Below are 23,847 nucleotides of genomic sequence, written 5' to 3'. Positions count from 1 at the left end.
TTTCGTACCGGTATAAGTGTGAACACAGCAAAAGTTACGTTTCAACATTCACCAACCCACAGGTCGTGTCTGAAAGGTGAGTAATACCTGTGTGAAAACCAATCTTCACATTTTACATGAAGAATTCATGTCAAATGGCGTACAATAAATCAGCCTCTCTCAACCGGGGTGCCGTCTGGCTTCGTTAAGCCTTGGTCACAACCGGCCGTACGCGCTCCTACGGCCAGTCTACGTGCAAAAAACGCAAGAAACGCACGGAGGGCGTGCGTGTGACGTGCTGATTTTTGAGCCGTAGACTGGCCGCAGACCGGCTGCAGAGGTTCTTTGTCATGTCAAACAAACTCTACGGGCGCTTACGTTTTTTTCAGGTTGCAAGACAAACTTACGGCCAACGCGCGTCTTTCTCCACGAACAAAAAAAAAAAAAAACGCAGCGATTTGGGAAACGCCAAAAATCACACGGCCAAAAAATTGTACGTCCGGTTGTGACCTAGGCTTTAGGGGTGCCGTCAAAAAATTGTATATTCTAACACTGAAATAAATAAAATGAATTCAAATTCCAAAAAACGATAGCTACACTAATACAGATCATCACCGCCTCATGCATCATCAAAATTTGTCTCACGGCCCCCTTTCCCATGTCACAACGTCACTGCTGGGGTCAGCGTGACCGCGTATATTTTATATGGGCGTGCCTTGAGAATTTGTGTACTTCTGAAGGGTGCCGTGACTGAAAAAAGGTTGAGAAACGCTGCAATAAATGATTATTGCAACTTTACAAAAGATGCTTTATATAACGTTGCTCAATTATCTTTTCAAAATTCATACATTTTATCATCAATATTCACCTGGGATACCTGTAAAGGGTAAAATACGTACAGTTAGGTCCATATATATTTGGACACTGACACAAATTTTGTTTTTTTACCTGTTTACTGAAACATATTCAAGTTATAGTTATATAATGGGCATGGACAAAGTCCAGACTTTCAGCTTTCATTTGAGGGTATCCACATTACAATTGGATGAAGGGTTTAGGAGTTTCAGCTCCTTAACATGTGCCACCCTGTTTTTAAAGGGACCAAAAGTAATTGGACAATTGACTCAAAGGCTATTTCATGGGCTGGTGTGGGCAATTCCTTCGTTATGTCGTTCTCAATTAAGCAGATTAAAGGCCTGGAGTTGATTTGAGGTGTGGTGCTTGCATTTGGAAGATTTTGCTGTGAAGAAAACATGCGGTCAAAGGAGCTCTCCATGCAGGTGAAACAAGCCATCCTTAAGCTGCGAAAACAGAAAAAACACATCCGAGAAATTGCTACAATATTAGGAGTGGCAAAATCTACAGTTTGGTACATCCTGAGAAAGAAAGAAAGCACTGGTGAACTCATCAATGCAAAAAGACCTGGACGCCCACAGAAGACAACAGTGGTGGATGATCGCAGAATAATTTCCATGGTGAAGAGAAACCCCTTCACAACAGCCAACCAAGTGAACAACACTCTCCAGGAGGTAGGCGTATCAATATCCAAATCTACCATAAAGAGAAGACTGTATGAAAGTAAATACAGAGGGTTCACTGCACGGTGCAAGCCACTCATAAGCCTCAAGAATAAAAAGGCTAGATTGGACTTTGCTAAAAAACATCTAAAAAAGCCAGCACAGTTCTGGAAGAACATTCTTTGGACAGATGAAAGCAAGATCAACCTCTACCAGAATGATGGAAAGAAAAAAGTATGGTGAAGGCGTGGTACAGCTCATGATCCAAAGCATACCACGTCATCTGTAAAACACGGCGGAGGCAGTGTGATGGCTTGGGCATGCATGGCTGCCAGTGGCACTGGGTCACTAGTGTTTATTGATGATGTGACACAGGACAGAAGCAGCCGGATGAATTCTGAGGTATTCAGAGACATACTGTGTGCTCAAATCCAGCCAAACTGATTGGTCGGCGTTTCATAATACAGATGGACAATGACTCAAAACAAAGCCAAAGCAACCCAGGAGTTTATTAAAGCAAAGAAGTGGAATATTCTTGAATGGCCAAGTCAGTCACCTGATCTCAACCCAATTGAGCATGCATTTCACTTGTTAAAGACTAAACTTCAGACAGAAAGGCCCACAAACAAACAGCAACTGAAAACCGCTGCAGTAAAGGCCTGGCAGAGCATTAAAAAGGAGGAAACACAGCGTCTGATGTCGTCCATGAGTTCAAGACTTCAGGCAGTCATTGCCAACAAAAGGTTTTCAACCAAGTATTAGAAATGAACATTTTATTTACAATTATTTAATTTGTCCAATTACTTTTGAAGCCCTGAAATGAAGGGATTGTGCTTAAAAAATGCTTTAGTTCCTCACATTTTTATGCAATCATTTTGTTCAACCCACTGAATTAAAGCTGAAAGTCTGAACTTCAACTGCATCTGAATTGTTTTGTTCACAATTCATTGTGGTAATGTACAGAACCAAAATTAGAAAAATGTTGTCTCTGTCCAAATATTTATGGACCTAAATGTATGTAGAGGCAAATTCAGAGTCGTCATTATGGGATATACACGGGGTTGTCAGTAAGGGGTAAAGAGTTAAGTTGACAGTGCTATGTTGTGTCGCTTGTTTTTCCTTCCAGACGCTGCTTTTGAATGCCGAAACCACGCTGTTTGATGGAAACTTTTTTCTTAATGACAGTTCTGGGATCACTGATTGCTAAAGATGTTTGTGTGAAACCACAAGTTTATCTGCAATTTTCTTGTTCCAGATAAAATGCGCGGAGCACAAAATTACAGGGGGTTAAGAGACGTTCGGTGTACGTCTAGTCTGAAAATGATTCATTTTTCTATACAAGGTGAGCAAACAACTTGAAAAGCGCAGCTGGTTGATCTATAAGGCAGACGAACAAATTACTTTAGTCTGGTTTTTAAGTACGTGTACTTTCCCTGAGCTTTTCTTTTATCCAATACCTTTTGAATTTAAAAGCAATTTTTTTTTACAAGGGACCACTGCTAAATGACACCGTGCCCGTGGAACCATTTACAGACGTGTCGATAGACAAAATTGAAATTAGATACGATATGGTACTTTCAAATGCAAAAATAAGCACTGACTTCTCCATTTTCGGTTTCAGACAACATTTAACGTTATGAAAAGACTGCGCGTTATGATTTCAATTTCGGCTATTCTCTGGAGCGCAAATGTGCTTTCAATCCTGCCGTTTCCACGACACCAAGGAGAGTGTTGTATCTGCAGCTGTGAACTTCCCCAGTGCTGTGATCATTTCGTTAACCTGGATCGAATCAGCCTGGGAAAAGCTGATGTTTAAAAAAAAAAAAAAAGTAGCAGGTGGGAGGTTGGCTTGGCTTGATTACATTACGTTTCTTCCACTTCAGGCAATATAAGCTGTAATTTATAACAAATATTGTTTATTCTATCCACATTTCACTGGATATGAGCAATTGCACGCTCGGATTGGCTACTCTACGACTAGGCTATCAGCTCATATACCGTAAGTAGAGAAAAACAAAAAGGCAGAGCGTGCCGCTGAACTCACCGAAGATGAAATAAAAACCACTTGAAAACAAAACCCCAAAAATGATCACGTATTTAAAAGAAACAGAAAAATCGCTCAAAGAATATAGTTCCCCTCCCCAAATAGCTCCTGTTCCACACTCCAGCCCAGCTGGTGGCGGTAATGCACCTTTAAGTTAGCCGGCCAACCACGAAAACACCCTAAAGACGACGACGACTCCAAAAATACACAAAAAAAAGGCAACAAAATATGGAATGAAAGTATTTGATGGTTAGAACGTATCTTTATTTTTCAAGAATTATTATTATAATAGCATTTTCACAAATTGCTCCTGGCATTTCGCCGGTTTGTTTACGTTCTAAGCGGAAATGATTTGGTCGGACGTTTTATATATATATACAGCCTTTATTCATCCAACTTGCAAAAAACAAAAATAAAAATGCTCCGTTTCTCAAAATCCAGTGAACGTGGATAGAATAAAACAGTTATTCCACTCATGCCCCTTTTCCACCAAAGCAGTTCCAGGGCTGGTTCGGGGCCAGTTCCAGTAGTTTGGAACCGGGTTTTCTGTTTCCACTGACAAAGAACTGGCTCTGGGGCCAGAAAAACCGGTTCCAGGCTAGCACCAACTCTGTGCTGGGCCAGAGGAAAGAACCGCTTACGTCAGCGGGGGGGTGGAGTTGTTAAGACCAACAACAATAACAAGACCGCAAAAGATCGCCATTTTTAAGCGACGAGAAGCAGCAGCTGTACAAACGCGAAGTCACCCATTATTATTATTATTATTGCTGTTGTTGCCGCTGCTGCTTCTTCCGTGTTGTTTTTGCTTCGATATTCGCGCCAAGGTTTATGCAAACGTAGCGACGTAACTGACGTATACAGCGACGTAATGACGTGGCTTCCCTTAGCACCGCGAGCTATGGAAAAGCAAACTGGTTCTCAGCTGGCTCGCAAGTTGAACGAGTTATGAACCAGCACCAGCACTGGCCCCGAACCAGCCCTGGAACTGATTTGGTGGCAAAGGGGTATCAGTTTCGTCATACATGGCTTATAGCCGACTCGGTGCTACGCGCCTCATCAGCTATCAGCTCATGTACGACTCGATTTCGTGGAATAACTGTTCAATGTATTGCAACATATTTATGACAAAGTATTACAGATATACTGCATCTATAGAGATCTTGCAGTCACGTGACCGGAATGTAAACAGCCGCCATCTTGTTGGTCAACAACACAGCTGAATACTGCTGCACTCGTGTCCAAAATGGATCAATTGAGGTTTTTCACCTGACGTCACAGGGTCACGTGACGCCCCGGTGTCCGCCATTTTGAAGGTCAAGCTACATACTAACGCTGCAGACAGAGAGGGAGAACCAGCTTGAAAAAAAAACGTGTTACAGACACTGGATCCAGTGTAAATAGCTGCCGGAGCGCAGTCCGTCTTGCTCCCCCTCAAATTAAGCAGCGCGCTCCGGCTTGCTCCCCCTCAAATTAAGCAGCGTGCTCCGGCTTGCTCCCGGAGTGCTCCGGCCGAGGTTCCGGAGCACGCTCTGGCTTGCTCCCCCTCAAATTAAGCAGCGCGCTCCGGCTTGCTCCCGGAGTGCTCCGGCCGAGGTTCCGGAGCGCGCTCCGGCTTGCTCCCCCTCAAATTAAGCAGCACGCTCTGGCTTGCTCCCGGAGTGCTCCGGCCGAGGTTCCGGAGCGCGCTCCGGCTTGCTCCCCCTCAAATTAAGCAGCGCGCTCCGGCTTGCTCCCGGACTGCTCCGGCCGAGGTTCCGGAGCGCGCTGCTTAATTTGAGGGGGAGCAAGCCGGAGCGCGCTGCTTAATTTGAGGGGGAGCAAGCCGGATCGCGCTCCAGCAGCTATTTACACTGGATCCGGTGTAAATAGCTGCCGGATCATAATTACAGTAAACTAGTAAATACAGTAAAGGAAAAACTTGAGACTGAAAGGTTTTAACAGTCATCCAAATGACTGAACGTAAACATTGCTACAGTAACATACTAGCTACTATGTTGTTGACATTAGCTAGTGCTAACAGCTAGCTGCTAGTACACTGCTACAACACAGACACGGACCCTAATAATACAGTTCTTGGTCATTGCCTGGTAACAGCAAATTTATAACGGGCCATGTCTCAACAGACTAAGAAGTTATTTCAATGACATTTAATAACATTTTGTTTATCCTGAGGACCGAAAGTAAATGAAAATGTGAACAAACCTTAGCTGTAATAAGATGGCAACCACCGGCTCCAGGGACGACCCGCTGATGTAGGCATGTTACCCAGCCTGACACAAAATATTTGTAGGCATCCAAACTCTTATACGCTTTCAGATCAATACCTGTGTATGGCGATGGGTTTTTTACGACATAGGTATACAGATCATGTGGGCCGAAGTCAGGTAAAGACGAGGGCTTCGTGTACTTCCGTACGTCAGTGAACAATCCTGGTGGAAGCAGGTAAACGTCGTTCTCTAAGCCTGCTAACCTCAATTTTTGCAAATACCTCTCCCTCTGCTCGCCCTGTAAATGCCCTACGTCGCTGGATAGTGAAGGTGTTTTCTGCATCTCGCTCCTTTTTCTTTTATGCTTTTCGTTTGTCGCCTTCCTCGCATTCAAACTGATTCGAGCCGTGACGTCCAAAATGGCAACCTAACGATGCATCACATGACTTGGTCACGTGGCTGAAAAACCTCAATTTCAACCGACGGACTACACGGCTCATTTTTCTAATGAACAGATAATTAGATACATGTCTAAAATAAACGACCTACAGATTAGTGACCCTTATGGCTTACCGGACATAGTTTTCACGACCGTGTCAGTGGATGTTGAACTGCCAGAGGTGGAATACCCAGACGTGTATAATTACCTCGTATGAAACGATACAATCCACCATATTAGAGTTATCCTGATAGCTCATGTTTGAGAGATTATTAAGAGAATACTTACCTTTAGCTAAATGCTCTCTGAATTTACAGTCAGGCTTTAAAAAAAAAAAAAAAAACCTAAAAACGTGTAATTAGAGACAGGTGTCTGATGCGTTTTCTAATTCTTTCATACTTCCTTAAATAAGGTTTCCAGATGCTTTTTGAAACTTTTACTTGAGTAAAGAACATGGATTCCTTTATAGCCTGTGCATCGTTTCTGAATTAATGAATTATAAATAAATAAATAAATAAACACACGTCACTTCTCTGGTGTATTGTGCAGAGTTTGTGAGAAGGTACAGGGATGATTTTTTTGTAACTTAAACGACAAGATGTGCGAGGATTCGTGTCGACAAAAGGCAATTTGCACCACTCATCTGCATTTGATTGTGCAGTTTACACATCATTATGTCAACAGATTAGAGGAAAATGTGTTTGTTAATGTGCGATGTGTGTCAGACAAATGCCTAGTGGGAGCAGTTAAGCAATTTAGCAGTTCCAAACACCTGGCCTTCTACATACACAAACTGAAAAGGGTTCGTGCTGGTCGTGGGTTCGGGAAAATGTTGCCACTTATTTCTTTCAAATGATAAAGACAGTTTGTTTATTTTTGCATGCTGGATATAAATGTTATTTACCAGCTGGGAGGTCCGTATCATGAAATACCGTGACCGAGGTCTTGAAAGTACTGAGTGAGGCCCTCTGGGCCAAAGTCAGTATTCAAGGCCGAGGTCACGGTATTTCACCATACGGACCGACATTAAAGGGGTACCAAATATAATATATACAGTTGCTGATGTGACAAAGAAACATATTCTTAAGTATTATATTAAATTTCTATACTAGAAAACAACGAAATATCTTGGTAATTGTAAATATAATACTTTATACGCTAAACCGCACAAGAGTCGCCATTTTTAAAAGACCGTGACATCAGCGCTACCCACTGCACTAGCGGAACTCTCCGAAATCGAGGAGATAAGCGTGTAATCACGGCGTCGGGCGCATCAAGTGAAAGCGACAGCTCTGTCGAATCATACGAAGAGATCCCGCAAGACACACTGCAAGCAGGCTATGGGTTAGAAGGGTACCAGTTTGAACCTAGGAGAGGTACTATGTAGTGGAAGTTCATCATGTCTAACTATTAAAGCTATTTTAAGTTCGTTTCTTAAGACAAGGATTTTTTAAGATGTTACCTTGTTGACAGTTTCGGCGAGAATCTTCCGCCTTCTTCAAAACGGTCACCAGATGTCGAGTGGTGACGTGCGTTATCAGCTGATGTTACGCTACGGAGGCGTGAACGTCCCACCCAGTTTGACAGGTAGTTCACGCCTCCTGCTGTCAGGTCGCTCCCCCAGGACACATCTGGTGACTGTTTTGAAGAAGGCGGAAGATTCTCGCCGAAACTGTCAACAAGGTAACGTCTTAAAAAATCCTTGTCTTAAGAAACGAATTTAAAATAGCTAGGAGAGGTACTCTCGACTCCGGTGATGAAATAAGAGAAGAAAGCTCGGATGACGGCGAGGATGAGACTGATGCTGACCATGGGCATGGCGAGCGTGGGGCGGGGCAGAGCGTCTGCGTGCAGGTGACACGGCGTGGTGCTCGTGCGGAAAATGTAACGTGGAGTTGCTCACGAGTCCAGCAGAATTTATTTGCTGCAATGAGATAGGCGCCACCCGTGGACTTGCGAAATCGTCGCAAGAGGCAGAAACAGGTATTTCACACGTGCTATTCCCAACCGCAATGAGCCAACACAACTGGGCACATACATACGTCATGAGTGTTACGCAGAGAAAATGAACGTGCGTTCTGATTGGATAAAATTAATATCATGGCGGGCTGTTCAAACTGCGGAAATGGTTTGCTCAGAACACTATAACTTTCCAACCTTAGAACAAAAAACTTTTGTAAGTCTTGAATAAGGTTCGTTAATGTGTGTTTTATTGTTATATTTACTCTATATATTGCCCTCTGTTCCCTTTTAAGCTGGTAAATAATATATTTATTTTTTTCTTTACCAAATTCTAACAGAAAACGAGAGCACCCGAAAGGGAAAACCGAGCCGAGCCGCCATTTTGAATCCTCATTCACGGCTGTAATGCAAATGGCTTCCTCCTCGGTATACAAGTGCATTTCCATGGCAGGAAAAAAACTACATTTTGCCGCCTATGTAGTCCCCTATTTATACAAAATTGAGTCATTCAGGATTCAGCCATGTTTTTGCTCGGCGTTAGCAAGTTGTAGGTTTTTAGCTTTCTCCTGAAATGTTTTCTTTTATTTCTTCTTCCTCAGGGTAGTAAAACTCGCTTTCGCTGTGAACACTGTTGTTATCGCTATCCATGCTGTAAAATTAATGCTATTATGCTGAGAAATACTGGCAAAAATTTATAAGATTTTTGATAAAAATCTTATAAATGTTGATAAAAAAAGCTACAATGTTGTTTGTTGTTGTGAACGAGCGAGTTGCCAAGATCCGCAACCGGGGTCCGTACCATAGGATACGGACCCGCTCGCCAGCCAATCAGAGCGCAGGATTTGATGGAAACCGGACCGCGAAAAAATAAATAACAGTTATTCCACGCAATCGAGTCATGCATGAGCTGAAAGCCGACGAAGCGCGTAGCGCCGAGTTGTCTATAACCCATGTACGACGAGACTGAGTGGAATAACTGTCTTATTCTCTCCGCATTCACTGGATTTTGAGAAACAGCATTTTTATTTTTAATTTTTGCAAATTCGACAAATAAAAACTTTATATTTCCGTTTTCCGTTTCCGGTTGAGAGTACGTCGTGCGCATTCTGGCTGCCGCTTCTCACCAGAGCTTTTTTTTAATATTTTTTTTCAATTTTCATTTTATTTATTTTTTTTCTGTGTGTTTGTGTAGTTTGATGTTTGAGTGTTTTGTCCGCCGGTTGTGGTGTAGCTCCGGACCCAGTTTTGGGCGTTGGTTCCCTCCAGGCCTTGGTTCGCTGTGGGTGATGCCTGTGCTCCCAGCTATGGACTGCAGTGAGCTCGCTGCTCATTTAACATTCGTGGTTGTCCAGCGCTCTGTGCTTTAACGCTTGGCGTGATGTTCCGAGCGATGTTGCTCGGTAGCGTCGCGGCGGCTGTGCAGGCGGTTTGGGACACACCAGCGCTCTGCGTGGCGGAGCTTCTGTGCTCGCTTTGTGGATCCACGGCATGGTGTTTGAGCGATGTGGCTGACGGCGTCACGGCGGCTGTGCTGGAGATGTGGGACTTGTTTTCATGCGCCTTTTGGTGGGACTGTGGTTGCTACACCACTGGAATTACATCCTGACCCCTGCTTGGTGGACTTTTTATTTTTTATTCATTTATTATTTTTTATTATTTGTTTTTCTTTGTCTATAATTGTAAAGCGTCCTTGGGTTTCTTGAAAGGCGCTATATAAGTTGAACTTATTATTATTATTAATACAAAACGTCCGATAAAATAATTTCTGCTTAGAATGTAAACAAACTGGCGAAATAACAGCAGTAATTTGTGAAAAATGCGATAAATAATAATAATAATTATTATTCTTGAAAAAAGTGGTTGTTGATGGTTCTTACCATCAATTACTTTCATTCCATCGTTTGTTGCTTTTTTGTATCATTTGGGGTTTTGTTTTCGAGGAGAGTTTTTATTTCGTCCTCGGTTGGTTCAGGAACACGCTCCGCCATTTTGTTTTTCTCTCCTCACGGTATCCTTGACTTGAAAGCGACGTCAAAGCAAAACAGAAACCCGGAGGTCGGCCATGTTGGTGGAGATACGAATGCGGGGTCAAGCGACATTCCATACAAAACATAGGTCACGCGTGCGCGACTCTCTTAGTTTTTCCACTGCTTTAAGCGTTCTTTTAGCAATGCCACCTCTGTGCGCTACGTATGGCTGTGGTCACAACAGCACTCGTGACTGTGGCACGTTCCGGTTTTTTAGAATTCCGTCCGTGATTCGGAAAGAGGAAACTGAGGCTTAGTATGGAGAGGAGAGGAGAGGAGACGAGCACGGCTGAACAACATCGGCAGGGCTGATCGAACCGAGGCTAAAACCAAAACAGCTCGTGTTTGCGGTCATCATTTTATCTCAGGTGAGATTCAAATGCTTTCTCGATAATATCATGGAAGAATTTTATTTCGTGTTGCTAGAATTTTGCTATAAAATGAGCGCTCTCTTGTCGTGGTTCACTCAGTCGTTGTTATAATTTTAACACGTCTATTACCGTTTCGCTTCTAGGAGAACCAGCAAAATTATACAACAGAAACAATCCAGACTGGGCGCCCACTCAGAACATGGGCTATGCTTCGTCCAAGATCGGACTTTATTCTGCGGCAGCCGAACGACACCAAAGAGCTCAAAGGAGGAGGAAGACAGCGGAGTTTGCGGAAGCTGCATGTGGTAGCTCGCCCGTGGAGTTCCGAGACACAGTGGCGTGCACAGATAGACACGAGGTGGTGCTCAAGCACCTGCCCCTCTGCCCAAAAAAGTGCCCTTTTGATTTTTTTTTTTTTTAACAGTTTACTGAGGCCAACGTCGACATGATCTTTTAGAAAAGCCGCGGCATTAAAAGCGCGTGTGAAAATAATGTCCCGATGTATGCCCCCTCCACACACACACCGGACCTCTGTCTCTCTTGCTCTGTCACGTGAACAAGCGTGCAGTGCATTCAATGTGAGGTTGCAGCAGCATAGCGTCCTGGAAGCCACGGCCTTGTCGTAGCGCAGACAACACATCGGGCAGTCAGTCAGCTCTTCCCCTGCCCCACCAGCCAGGTAACACATGAATCGAGTGAAAATGTATTGTTTGCCGTCTAAGCCCAAGCTGTAATTGTTTTGTCGTGAAGTAGCCCGTCGCATACAGAAACAACTGCACATGGCAGCCTTTGCCAGCTTATTTGCTCCCTTTCCATATGGAGAAACAAACTGAACAGCATTTTAAATGTAGCCTAAACCATTGAGGCAACCCCACTCTCCATCAATTCCGACCTGTTTTTATAACATGATTAAGAATATCACGTTATGCTAGTATGCACGCCGTTATGCAAATAAAGGAGAGCTCCGTTGAGCCCACTGAGTGTGTATATTTCGTTACAAATTTTAAGATGATCTCACGGAAATCTGTGAATAAACACAGTCTTGAGACTCAAGTCAGTGACGGGAAGATCAGACTTTCAGACTTTATCAGACTTTTTAAAGATGGAACTGCAGAAAAATACCCAAAACTTTGATATGATTATGAACACAAGAGGAGGGTTAAATCTCAGACTTTTATAATAAGGTGTTCCACATGCGCAAAAAAGTGCCCTTTTTTCCCCCCAGAGCACTTGCCCCCCAAAATGTCTGTGCACGCCACTGCCGAGACACCACGGCTGCAGCTGAGAAATTAATACCAGGTCAGCTAACTTTGACTGAAACAAGGTATTATTTCGAAACTTCTATAAAATTAAGATTTCCAAACTGATCCGGGTACTCGACGGTCGGTAGAAGCGTCTTGTCCTCAAAAAAAAAAAAAATCCGACTTTTTTAAAAAAATAATATGGGTCAAAGCCACACATCTCTATCTTCTCTTTGTATCGAATCTTCGCTCGAGTGTTCAAATCGTGGCAATCCTGAGAAAATTCAGCACTGTTTACAGACACGCTTTCAGCGGCTGCCGTCCTAGTTGCTTTGTATATCCACCGTCATGGCGGACGCTCACGATAGAGCCCTGCACTCCCGTGGGAGTCCCGCGGGACCCGATGCAAAGCAGTGCGGCGCGGGACAAATTCTGAAAGCTCATTGCGGGCGCGGGCGGGAGGGGGAGTGCACATTGCGGGCGCGGGCGGCAGAGGTGATAAGCTGCAGTCCCGCTAACTAAAAACGTGTTTAAAATAAAATTTATAAATTATTATGTCTATCGTATATAATTTGGGCTGGATATTTTATTTGGCATTAATAAAAACATTTTAAGATGCCTAAATTTGCGGATGTGGTCTAATCTCGCGTACGTTTCCGATTCCTTTCCGCTCTTCCGTGTTTGAGATCTCCGATCATGGCAGAAGAGCAGAGCTCCTCTAGTGAAGCTCACAGTGCTTCAAGAAGTAAGTGCTGCTTTAAAGGAACAGTCCACCGTACTTCCATAATGAAATATGCTCTTATCTGAATTGAGACGAGCTGCTCCGTACCTCTCCGAGCTTTGCGCGACCTCCCAGTCAGTCAGACGCGCTGTCACTCCTGTTAGCAATGTAGCTAGGCTCAGTATGGCCAATGGTATTTTTTGGGGCTGTAGTTAGATGCGACCAAACTCTTGCACGTTTTTCCTGTTTACATAGGTTTATATGACCAGTGATATGAAACAAGTTCAGTTACACAAATTGAAACGTAGCGATTTTCTATGCTATGGAAAGTCCGCACTATAATGACAGGCGTACTAACACCTTCTGCGCGCTTCGACAGCGCATCGATATCTGAGTGATTTTATGGAATCAATTTTGTGCCAAAATGTTCGTACGATACTTTTGAAATATCAAACAAAAACGATAAATCAAAATAAAAAAAAAAAAAAAAGTCAATTTTTTTTAGACTGGCAAACAAATTATTCATGTAATCGTGCAAAATATCAGTCTATTACTCTTCAGAAACCTTTTATTTTTGTTCCGCGTCTTTCTCAGTTCGGTTTGACGCAATTTATTTTGGTTGCGATTCCAGCTTTCTCGTTTGCGCTCCCTGACTTTCTGCTTGCAGTTTTGGCACAAACTTGACGTGTGGGTGGGCTGTCCAGGAATGCATTCCCATTGGCTAACTTGTGTTTGACTGACAGCTACGCTCAGCCATTCCCTACTCGGATTCTGGCGGACTGTTTGACGAGTGACCGATCCATTGACGGTAAACAAGGATCGAGTGGACTCGTGTACTACTGCAACACATACATCACATTTGTCCCGCACTTACACTTTGTTGAATTAATTCAGTATCATAGTCGCCACTGAAGTCCACTCGATCCTTGTTTACCGTCAATGGATCGGTCACTCGTCAAACAGTCCGCCAGAATCCGAGTAGGGAATGGCTGAGCGTAGCTGTCAGTCAAACACAAGTTAGCCAATGGGAATGCATTCCTGGACAGCCCACCCACACGTCAAGTTTGTGCCAAAACTGCAAGCAGAAAGTCAGGGAGCGCAAACGAGAAAGCTGGAATCGCAACCAAAATAAATTACGCCAAAGAGCAATTCCATGTAAATGTCAACCTCACAGGAGATCCCAAATTTCAAACTAAACAAATTAAATAAATAAACAAATAAATAAATACATACATAAATAAATATTTTGATCACCTAATATGTCACTGTCAGTCTTTCTTTCTTATAATCTAAAACCCAAGCTAAAATCAACTTTGATCATGTACAATTCTATATTATTGCCACAAGACACAGAAATGTATGCTAAAATCCACAAAACGATAGCTATCCTAAATATTATTTAAGAACTCTGATAGTTTTAGCTGATATTTAGAGAGTTTTTCAAAGGGTTATGGTGGTTAAATTGCTGATTTTCTAAACGTATGCCATGTCTATTTCAGACGCGTCACATCCATAACGGAATTTCGTCACATCCATAACGCTGACTTTTCCTTCCGAAACTCTGCATGAAATACAAAATATTTTAAACAAAGATTTTTAATATTCACCTTGGACCCCTCTATCAAACGGATATCTCCATTTCGACATTAGGTTTACAATTTCACAGAGTTTGATAAAAATGTACAGTCACCCAAGAAAAGTGATACTTTTTCTGTCACATCCATAACGCATCTTTTATTGGCGTTTTCTGGCATGCCCTAGATGTACTATGGGAATTGTTCTTGTTCTATCACTTCTCCAGTATGGTACAGCCTTAAAATATGCAACACCTGTTTAAATACTGGGAGACAATAAAACATGCACTGGGTCATTTGGTGCCATTTTGAGTTCAAGTGTCACGTCCATAACGCTGGAATTGCTCCAAACCGAACTGAGAAAGACGCGGAACAAAAAATAAAAGGTTTCTGAAGAGTAATAGACTGATATTTTGCACGATTACACGAATAATTTGTTTGCCAGTCTAAAAAAAATTGACTTTTAAAAAAAATTTTTTTTTTGAATTTTGATTTATCATTTTTGTTTGATATTTCAAAAGTATTGTATGAACATTTTGGCACAAAATTGATTCCATACGATTTCGGACACGGGGAAAACTTCCGGCTTGATTACGTCAGCATTCGAAAGAGGGCGCGCGCGTCTTTTGACAACGTTGGCAGATGTCGGTCGCTTTGATTTCCGCTGTACGTTTTACTTCCGTCCTACTGTATGAAGTCTCGCACAGGTCTCAGCGAATCTCGTTTACGGCCGTTGCTTTGACATATGGACTGATATATTACGTAGCGCAGTGATTCTCAAACTGTGGTACACGTACCACTAGTGGTACGCGGGCTCCATTCTAGTGGTACTCCAAAGAATCACTTAATTAAATATAAATACATTTTAAGAAATAAAATAAAATAAAACGTGAAATACTATCCATAATATCCGAATGGATGAAAATATCAACCGGTGACAAGAAAATGAAAGGAGATACAAATTAAGTTAATAATTTTAAAAAAGTTTGCAAGTGCTTCTGGGTAGCCATACGTAGCGTACGTACGCATTCCCGCCCGTTCCGCTGACAGACGGTTATCCGCCATTGGTAGACTAGGCTGTGATGGGAAAAGGTGGAGGTGGCTTTGCTAATTATGACGAGTACGACAAAATTACTGTCGTGGCTTAAATCCGCGAATGGGAGCGTGGATCAGGACAGAGGGAGAACTGAAGAGGACGCGTGTGAGCCGAGCGCAGATGCTAACGACAGTGGCAAAACCAGCCCCAGAACTGCTAGCAAACGGCAGAAACCAGTGAGGAGGAAGTATGACGAAAAATACATAAAACTGGGATTCATTTGGAGCGGGACAGAGGAGCTGCCCAGGCCGCAGTGTGTTGTATGCGGGGACGTTCTGAGCAATGAGTCCATGAAACCGTCGCATCTCAAACGGCATCTTACAACCAAACACACAGCACTAAAGGACAAACCAATGGATTTTTTTTTTTTTTTTACGAAAACGTGATGAACTGAAGCAGTCCAAGTCCACCATTCTGTCCTATGGTACACCCGTAGCCAAAGCACAGGAAGCTTCATATCGTGCCAGCCTCCTGATCGCCAGAGCCGGTAAGCCGCACACAATCGGGGAACTGCTGTGTTTGCCATTAGCCAGAGAGGTGACACGCATCATGTGTGGAGAGAAAGCTGCCAGAGTGTTAAACTTGGTGCCGCTTTCAAATGACACCGTGTCAAGGAGAATAAACGACATGGCTGACGATGTTAAAAAGACACTGATTGAGCGCATTAAGAACAGTAGATAGTTTACCATACAGCTTGATGAGAATACAGATGTTGCAGATTTGGCCAGTTTATTTGATTCATTATTTAAGTACAGTGTTTTATTTTCCTATATTTAAACACAGTGTTACTGTTCAAAGTACTGTGTGTAATGTTACAGTGGCCAACAATATTAAATATATTTGTTAAATAAAACCTCCGCCTTGTTTTTAATGAATACTTAGGCCTACTACGCTACTGTATTTTAATGTTGGTCATTATGGTGGTACTTGGAGAGCCAAGTATTTTCTGAGGTGGTACTTGGTGAAAAAAGTTTGAGAACCACTGACGTAGCGTATTTCAAAACACTCATAACTTGCTATAGCAGCGACAAAGGCTACGTTCACACTGCAGGCTGAAGTGACTCAAATCCGATCTTTTCGCCCATATGTGACCTGTATCCGATTTTTTATTGACAATATGAACGACACAGATCCGATTTTTTCAAATCCGACCCAGGCCGTTTGGATATGTGGTGCTAATTCCGATCCCTATCCGCTCTTTTCATATGCGACTTCAGTCTGAACCGCCAGGTCGCATTCATCCGACTTACACGTCATCAACAAGCCACAAACGTCACTATTCTGCGCTGAAGTAGGCGGCGGGTCTCTCAAAAAAAGTTACAACAACATGGCGCATAATCACGGGTGCAGATAGAGGGGGGGACGAGTCATATTTAAATTCACCTCGTTCGGTCCCCCCCACTTATAGGGAGGAAAAAACGTCTATGCTGTCTTTCTTTGCATAAGGCAAACCTCACGGAAAAATCAAAAGACTAATTACCATTCGGTTTATTGAGGTGCACGGTAGTGTATACATAGTTGCAACAATTCACATAAAACAAAACAAAGACTGATATTCGGTTGGTTGAGCTGCGCAGACTGCACAGGTTGCGAGCTCGAGCTTGGTTGCTATGGTTACTAACAACAAGTTTGACAGGCATATCGGGGTTGGGGTTGGTTTGCTGGCAGCTTTGTCCCCCCCAGTTTTTTGTCCCTCCCAGTTCAAAAAACGTATCTGCGCCCCTGCACATGACATCAATGCGAGGGACGCTTCGGGCTGTGAAGGTTCTGAATCTTCTCAATGGAAGGACGCAGAGGTTAGGGAGCTGATTTCCATTTGGGGGGATGCAGCTATTCAAGCTAGATTGGATGAGTCATACCGCAACCGGGCGGTTTTACTTCCGTAAACACTGGCCATGCTCACTGCGTGTGACGTCGTCGTATCCTGCAATGCGCATGCGGAACACTTTTAGGTCGCTTTTCGTTCATACTGAGGATCACATACAAGTCGCATATATTTGTTAATGTGAACGACCTCACAAAAAAATCGGATTTCACAAAAAAATCGGAATTGAGCATTAAGCCTTGCAGTGTGAACGTAGCGAAAATAGCTGCCAGAAATGCATTCCGACATTTTATAAAATGAGATAAGTAGAATTTTGATGATAAAAAATTTGCCTTCAGTTCCCCTTTAAAGTTAGCTACTTGATGGGACAGAGATAGAACAAAGTGCATCCCTGGAGCAAAACGATAAAGATCACGAATGCTCATGTTAAACCATGGACGTATTAGCGACAGTTTTCGTGTGTGTGTGTGTGTGTGTGTGTATATATACAGTGAGAGTAAAAAGTATTTGATCCCTTGCTGATTTTGTTGGTTTGCCCACTAATAAAGACATGATCATTCTATACTTTTAATGGTAAATGTATTCTAACATGGAGAGACAGAATATCAAAACGAAAATCCAGAAAATAACTTGAAAGAATATATATTAATTGATTTGTATTTCATTGAGGGAAATAAGTATTTGATCCCCTAGTATGCATTAGGAGTTCTGGCTTTCACAGACCAGTTCGACACTCCCAATCAACCTGTTACCTGAATTGAAGACGCCTGTTCTAACTAAATCACCTGTATGAAAGACACCTGTTCACAGAATCAGACAATCAGACAGATTCCAAACTCTCCAACATGGGTAAGACCAAAGAACTCTCTCAGGACCTCAGAGACAGGATTGTTGACCTGCACACATCTGGAATGGGCTACAAAAACATTAGCAAGATGCTGGGTATTAAAGTAACAACCATTGGTGCAATTGTGAGAAAATTTAAGAAGTATAACACGACCATCAATAGACCTCGGTCTGGTGCTCCGCAGAAGATTTCACCTCGTGGGGTGGCAATGATCATGAGAACTGTGAGAAATCGGCCTGCAACCACACAGCGGGAGTTAGTGAATGACCTCAAGGCAGCTGGGACCACAGTCACCAGGAAAACAACTGGCAACACTTTGCGCCGCAATGGATTAAAATCCTGCAGTGCCCGAAAGGTACCCCTGCTTAAGAAGGCACATGTGGAGGCCCACCTAAAGTATGCCAATGATCACCTCAAAGATGTACAAAGTGATTGGGAGAAGGTTCTGTGGTCAGACGAGACCAAAATTGAACTATTTGGCCTAAACTCTACTCGTCATGTGTGGAGGAAGAAAAATGCTGCCTATGACCCCAGGAACACTGTGCCCACCGTCAAGCATGGAGGTGGAAGCATTATGTTTTGGGGGTGTTTCTCTGCCAAGGGCACAGGGCTACTTCACCACATCAGTGGGAAGATGGATGGAGCCATGTACTGTGCAGTCCTGAGGGACAACCTCCTGCCCTCTGCCAGGAAGTTCAAAATGGGCCGTGGTTGGGTCTTCCAACGCGACAACGACCCGAAGCATACAGCAAAGGCAACAAAGGAGTGGCTCAAGAAGAACCACATTAAGGTCATGGAGTGGCCCAGCCAGTCTCCGGACCTCAAGCCAATCGAAAATCTACGGAGGGAGCTGAAGGTCCGAGTTGCCAAGCGACAGCCCACCAACCTTAATGATTTAGAGAGGATCTGCAAAGAAGAGTGGGCCAAAATTCCCCCTGATATGTGTGCTAACCTTGTGGTTAACTACAACAAACGTCTGTCCGCTGTGCTTGCAAACAAAGGCTTTGCCACCAAGTATTAAGTGCTTTTGGCTAGAGGGATCAAATACTTATTTCCCTCAATGAAATACAAATCAATTAAAATACATTCTTTCAAGTTATTTTCTGGATTTTCGTTTTGATATTCTGTCTCTCCATGTTAGAATACATCTACCATTAAAAGTATAGAATGATCATGTCTTTATTAGTGGGCAAACCAACAAAATCAGCAAGGGATCAAATACTTTTTACTCTCACTGTGTATATATATATGTGTGTGTGTGTGTGTGTTGGAGTCACACCACCTTGCTTGGCCTCCAGCTCTTCCTGAGAAAGCGTGGGCTTTTTCTCTTCAGGCTGTGGAGGAGGCGGTTCGCTTTGTTGCTCCACTCCAGCCATGCTCTGGTCCACCCCTTCCTGCTCTTCCTCCCTCCCCCTGTCCTCATCGGAGTCATCGTCCAGACGCACACGGTTCTTCTCCAGAGGCAGCATGTCGTTCTCTTTGGACTTTATAGCAAAGCAGATGGGGGCAAAGGATGCTGGGAAAACAAGTCGACGAGAGGTTGGAAGTGAGCTCTGATCTGTTCCACTTTGTTCCAGCCATTAAACTTCTTCCCCCTGGGGCACTGATGGTCATTAGGGTTAAAGACACCATCATTACGGCCTCGACACGCCAGAACAAGTGTTAAACACTGCACGGTGATGCTTGGCTCACCGCTTCGCATTGTGGAACATGGGAACTATCAGGACAACAGTGATTAGAAGACTAATTACAGCAGCGCACGCATTTATTTATTTATTTATTTATTTATTTTCTTTCTTTAATTCTGACTAGTCGTTTGATCCCAGAGGTCAAGTCTGCAGAGGCGTATGACCTAACCTTACCTTTAATGAGTTTGCCCTCATTTGACTCTTTCTCAGAGGAACCGTTTGCAGTGCTGCCATCCTTATGGACTGCAGAGCCCTGAAAGAAAGCCAGAGAACAAAGGTCATGCTCTACTTCAGCAAAATAATCGCACGGCACAAATAACAGCCAGGCTTGCTGGATCGACAGGAACAGAAGAAAAGCCTGTGACTAATCTAAAAGATTCGAGTGTCAGGCTTCATTTAGAATTAAACCAGATTACAAAAGGTTATACTGAATAGCGGCACGGCCTTGATTTGGCGAAGGCACAAAGCCCGAGCTAATCACGGCCGTGCCGAGATTCAGTAGAACGGCACAATTGAGAGTACGATCCTGCTTTTATAAAAACAGCTCGATATCTATTATTTGATTTCACGCTGAACGTCAATTAATCTGTGCAATATACATGTCCAGTGCAATATGAATATTTAAATAATATTGGCTGGCTTTTTTTTTTTCGTGGTACATCAGATATATTCCATTCAGCTAGCATGATATTAAACGGAGTCGAAGACGAGTAGCTGAATGGAATATATCTGATATACCACGAAAAAAAGCCAGCCAATATTATTATTATTACAATACATACACACGCGCACACATTCCTTTCGGGTGTTCAACGTGTCTTTCTCTTTCAAAATCTTCCGTATTTAATGAAGCAAACCTGGTGGCCATGTTTGTTTACAAATTGTCACAGTCGCTCGCTAGCATGGAAGTTTTACATCTCCGACGTGTGACGTCATGCTGTCTTGACAACCAGGCAATATCGTAAACCATATTCGCCGCTCATTCCCCTTGTGTTAGAGCAGGGCTTTTCAAAGTGTGGGGCGCGCCTCATCTAGGGGGCGCCAGAGTTCTTCGGCGGGGGCGCAACGTGAGGAAAAATAAACCAGACTAAGTTACTATTGCGGACATTTCGCGAACTTCAGCTAGCCTTTGCCAGAGACAAAATGGATCGATTTTTAGTACCTAAAGCTACAGTGAGTGAGGAGACAGAGTCTGGGCCAAGCAAAAAAAGAAGGAAGTATGACCACGATTATTTAAAGTTTGGATTTTCATGGACTGGATCTGAAGATGCTCCACTGCCACAGTGTGTTGTCTGCCAAGAGGTGCTAGCTAACGATGCTATGAGATGTTTAAAATGTGGAAAACAAGATGTGTAAAATGTGTAAAAGAAAAAAATAAAAATGTGTACAACAACCATTTTTTTAAAAATACGAATGGAACATTAAGCATCGCAACAAAAATTGTAAGGGGGGGGGGCGCTGTTGTTTATTTGCTCTCGGGGGGGGGGGGGGGGGGGGGGGCTGACTCTCCCACACTTTGAAAACCCCTGTGTTAGAGTGCTGTAATACATGCAGGATAAGCGATACGCTAACAATATTGCATGCTATCGAACCAAATGAATGAAACCCGCTAGAAGGGAATCGAATACATGTATGTTATATCCCAGCTGGGAGGTCCGTATGGTGAAATACCGTGACTGAGGTCTTGAAAGTACTGAGCGAGGCCCTCTGGGCCGAGGTCACGGAATTTCACCATACGGACCGACCTTAAGCTGGTAAATAATATATTTATTTTTTTCTTTACTAAATTCTAACAGAAGACGAGAGCGCCCGAAAGGGAAAACCGAGCCGAGCCGCCATTTTGGATCCTCGTTCAAGGCTGTAATGCAAATGGCTTCCTCCTCGGTATACAAGTGCACTTCCATGGCAGGAAAAAAATACATTTTGCCGCCTATGTAGTCCCCTGTTTATACAAAATTGAGTCATTCAGGATTCAGACATGTTTTTGCTCGGCGTTAGCAAGTTACAGGTTTTTAGCTTTCTCCTGAAATGTTTTCTTTTATTTCTTCTTCCTCAGGGTAGTAAAACTCACTTTCGCTGTGAACACTGTCGTTATCGCTATCCATGCTGTAAAATTAATGCTATTCTCCTGAGAAATGCTGGCAAAAATTTAGAAGATTTTTGATAAAAATCTTATAAATAAATCTTATAAAAAAAGATAAATGTTGACAAAAATTGCTACCGTGTTTGTTGCTGTGAACGAGCGAGTTGCCAGAGGTCCGTAACCGGGGTCCGTACCGTAGGATACGGACCCACTCGCCAGCCAATCAGAGCGCAGGATTTGATGGAAACTGCACCGCGAAAAAAAATAAATGGTTTTATTCCACCAAAAAATAAAAAATAAAAAAGTGTCCTGTATGTATAATAATGTGCAATGTATACTTCCACAGACAGTACAATTTGCTGCTATTTTAGTATCGATTGTGTTTAAAAACAAACACGTGGGTTTTTTTTAATGGGTGGTTGTCTTTTAAACCTGTGTTTATGTTTTACTAATAATAATAATTACTGTGTTTATGTTTTACTAATTAATACAGACTAATCAGTAAAAGCACCTATAGTTCCGTATTTTCCGGACTATACGTCGCTCCGGAGTTTAAGTCGCATCAGCCAAAAAAATGCATTATGAAGACGAAAAAAACATATATACGTCGCACCGGACTACAAGTCGCACTTTTTTGAAGGGTTATTCTATCCATAGAATCTGTGATTGTATCTGATAAGCGGCGCGTGGTTACTGCGCGACTGCATTGTTTATTTAATAAACGAACAGCTGAGCAGTGATAACGCGCCCTTTGCCCTGTAAGTAGCCTCGTCTGATTATTTTAAATATCTACTGCTATCTTTAATACTATCACTATCGTTATTACTAATAGCCTATATTATTATTAAAACTAATATTAGTAGCCTATTACTGATGCATTAATCAGTTTGCTTTTAGAATATTTTTACCGGTAGGGCTTATTATCGCCCCATGGCTCTTTCATCTGTGTTATTAAAGCTGTAGTCATCATCGAGGAGTGTCATTCTTCATTTTTGTCAAATTTTATTTCATCAAATCAGAGGTCAAGTAGGCTATAGGTATATCATCTCCAAAGACAGGTACGGTAGTAAAAACAACCGTCTAGTGAAAAAAAAAAAACGCTCAGAGAAAAAAAAAAACAGGCAGAAAGTGCGCCTGCCAGTTAACGTCATATCAGATAAAAACATTAAACGTTATTCAGACCATTAACACCATAACATCAGAGACGAAGAATAAAGTTCATCTTGGAAGGAGAGTTATTTTTAAAAATGCAAAACAAAATCATTTATAATAGCCCAGAGAAAAACTGGCTGAATATGTACCGCAACATCAAATTATTCAATAGCCTATAGGCCGAAAATCATTACATAACTTATTTAAATAACTATAGGCCTATCATTAATAATAAAACACAGGTCAATCAAGTTTATCAAGCTGACGATTTCACTCCAAATCAGCAAATCCATTGAATTCCTCATCCTCGGTGTCGCTTCTGAACAACTCTGCCAACTCCAGCGGCAGACGAAGCGCCGTTTCCTCTTCTTCTGCGTGGCTGTCGTCAGACTCGGCATCAGCTCCAGTTATTCCGCGGTGAAAAAAAAAAAACCATATATACGTCGCACCGGAGTACAAGTCGCATGGCCAGCCGAACCATGAAAAAAAGTGCGACTTATAGTCCGAAAAATACGGTACATGTTGCAAGGACAATAAAGGCTTATCTTATCTGTTCTGTTTAGGTTCGCTCTACAAGTAGAAACGTCCTGAAGAAGCAACTTCCCGAAGAAGTTTGCGAGTTGGCTAGCTCTCTCATATTGATTTCTATGTTCCCATTTCATCATTTTACAGGACCTCATTTCCCCCCCATTCAAAATGTATATTTCTCATGAATATAGCATGCGTCATTTGCCATGTCCACTGACCATGGGCGATTGCTCTAAGACAACGAGGGAGGCTCAGCCTCCTCTAAAAATGACGAACATCGTGTAGGATGAATTGCGCTAGGCTTATGTTATAGCCGACCTTATAACATTGCTATTTCAGATCCAGAATCATAGAAATATATGTGCTCAACCCACTACAGTGCGAAATCATTCCGTTATAACTTTAATGTGTGCGTGAGTTTTTCCCCCTCGTGACAGCGCGATACAACCCAGCCTCAGTGGACTTCAATGGCATTTGGGAGCTCTGTGCTTTTCAATCTCAAAATGCAAGACGGTTATTGGACAAATACTGCGAAACCGCCCGCCC

The 23,847-nt window shown here is 42.7% G+C and overlaps 1 protein-coding gene across 2 annotated transcripts in view; it reads right to left on the bottom strand.

Moving 5' to 3' along the window:
• The window catches only part of sfswap (splicing factor SWAP), a 401,543-nt gene that overhangs the window by 177,994 nt on the left and 199,702 nt on the right, over nt 1–23,847 (bottom strand). For both annotated transcript variants that reach the window (XM_060935514.1, XM_060935515.1), the window contains exons 11-12: nt 19,713–19,791; nt 19,133–19,366 (exon numbers count right to left, since the gene is read on the bottom strand). In XM_060935514.1, the coding sequence (XP_060791497.1) occupies nt 19,133–19,366; nt 19,713–19,791 (313 nt within the window). The remainder of the gene's footprint in view (nt 1–19,132; nt 19,367–19,712; nt 19,792–23,847) is intronic.

This window comes from Neoarius graeffei, chromosome 12 (assembly GCF_027579695.1).
Source record: "Neoarius graeffei isolate fNeoGra1 chromosome 12, fNeoGra1.pri, whole genome shotgun sequence".
Lineage (NCBI taxonomy): Eukaryota > Metazoa > Chordata > Actinopteri > Siluriformes > Ariidae > Neoarius > Neoarius graeffei.
The sequence above is the reverse complement of the archived record's forward strand: the minus strand, read 5'-3'. Positions and strand labels throughout refer to the sequence as shown.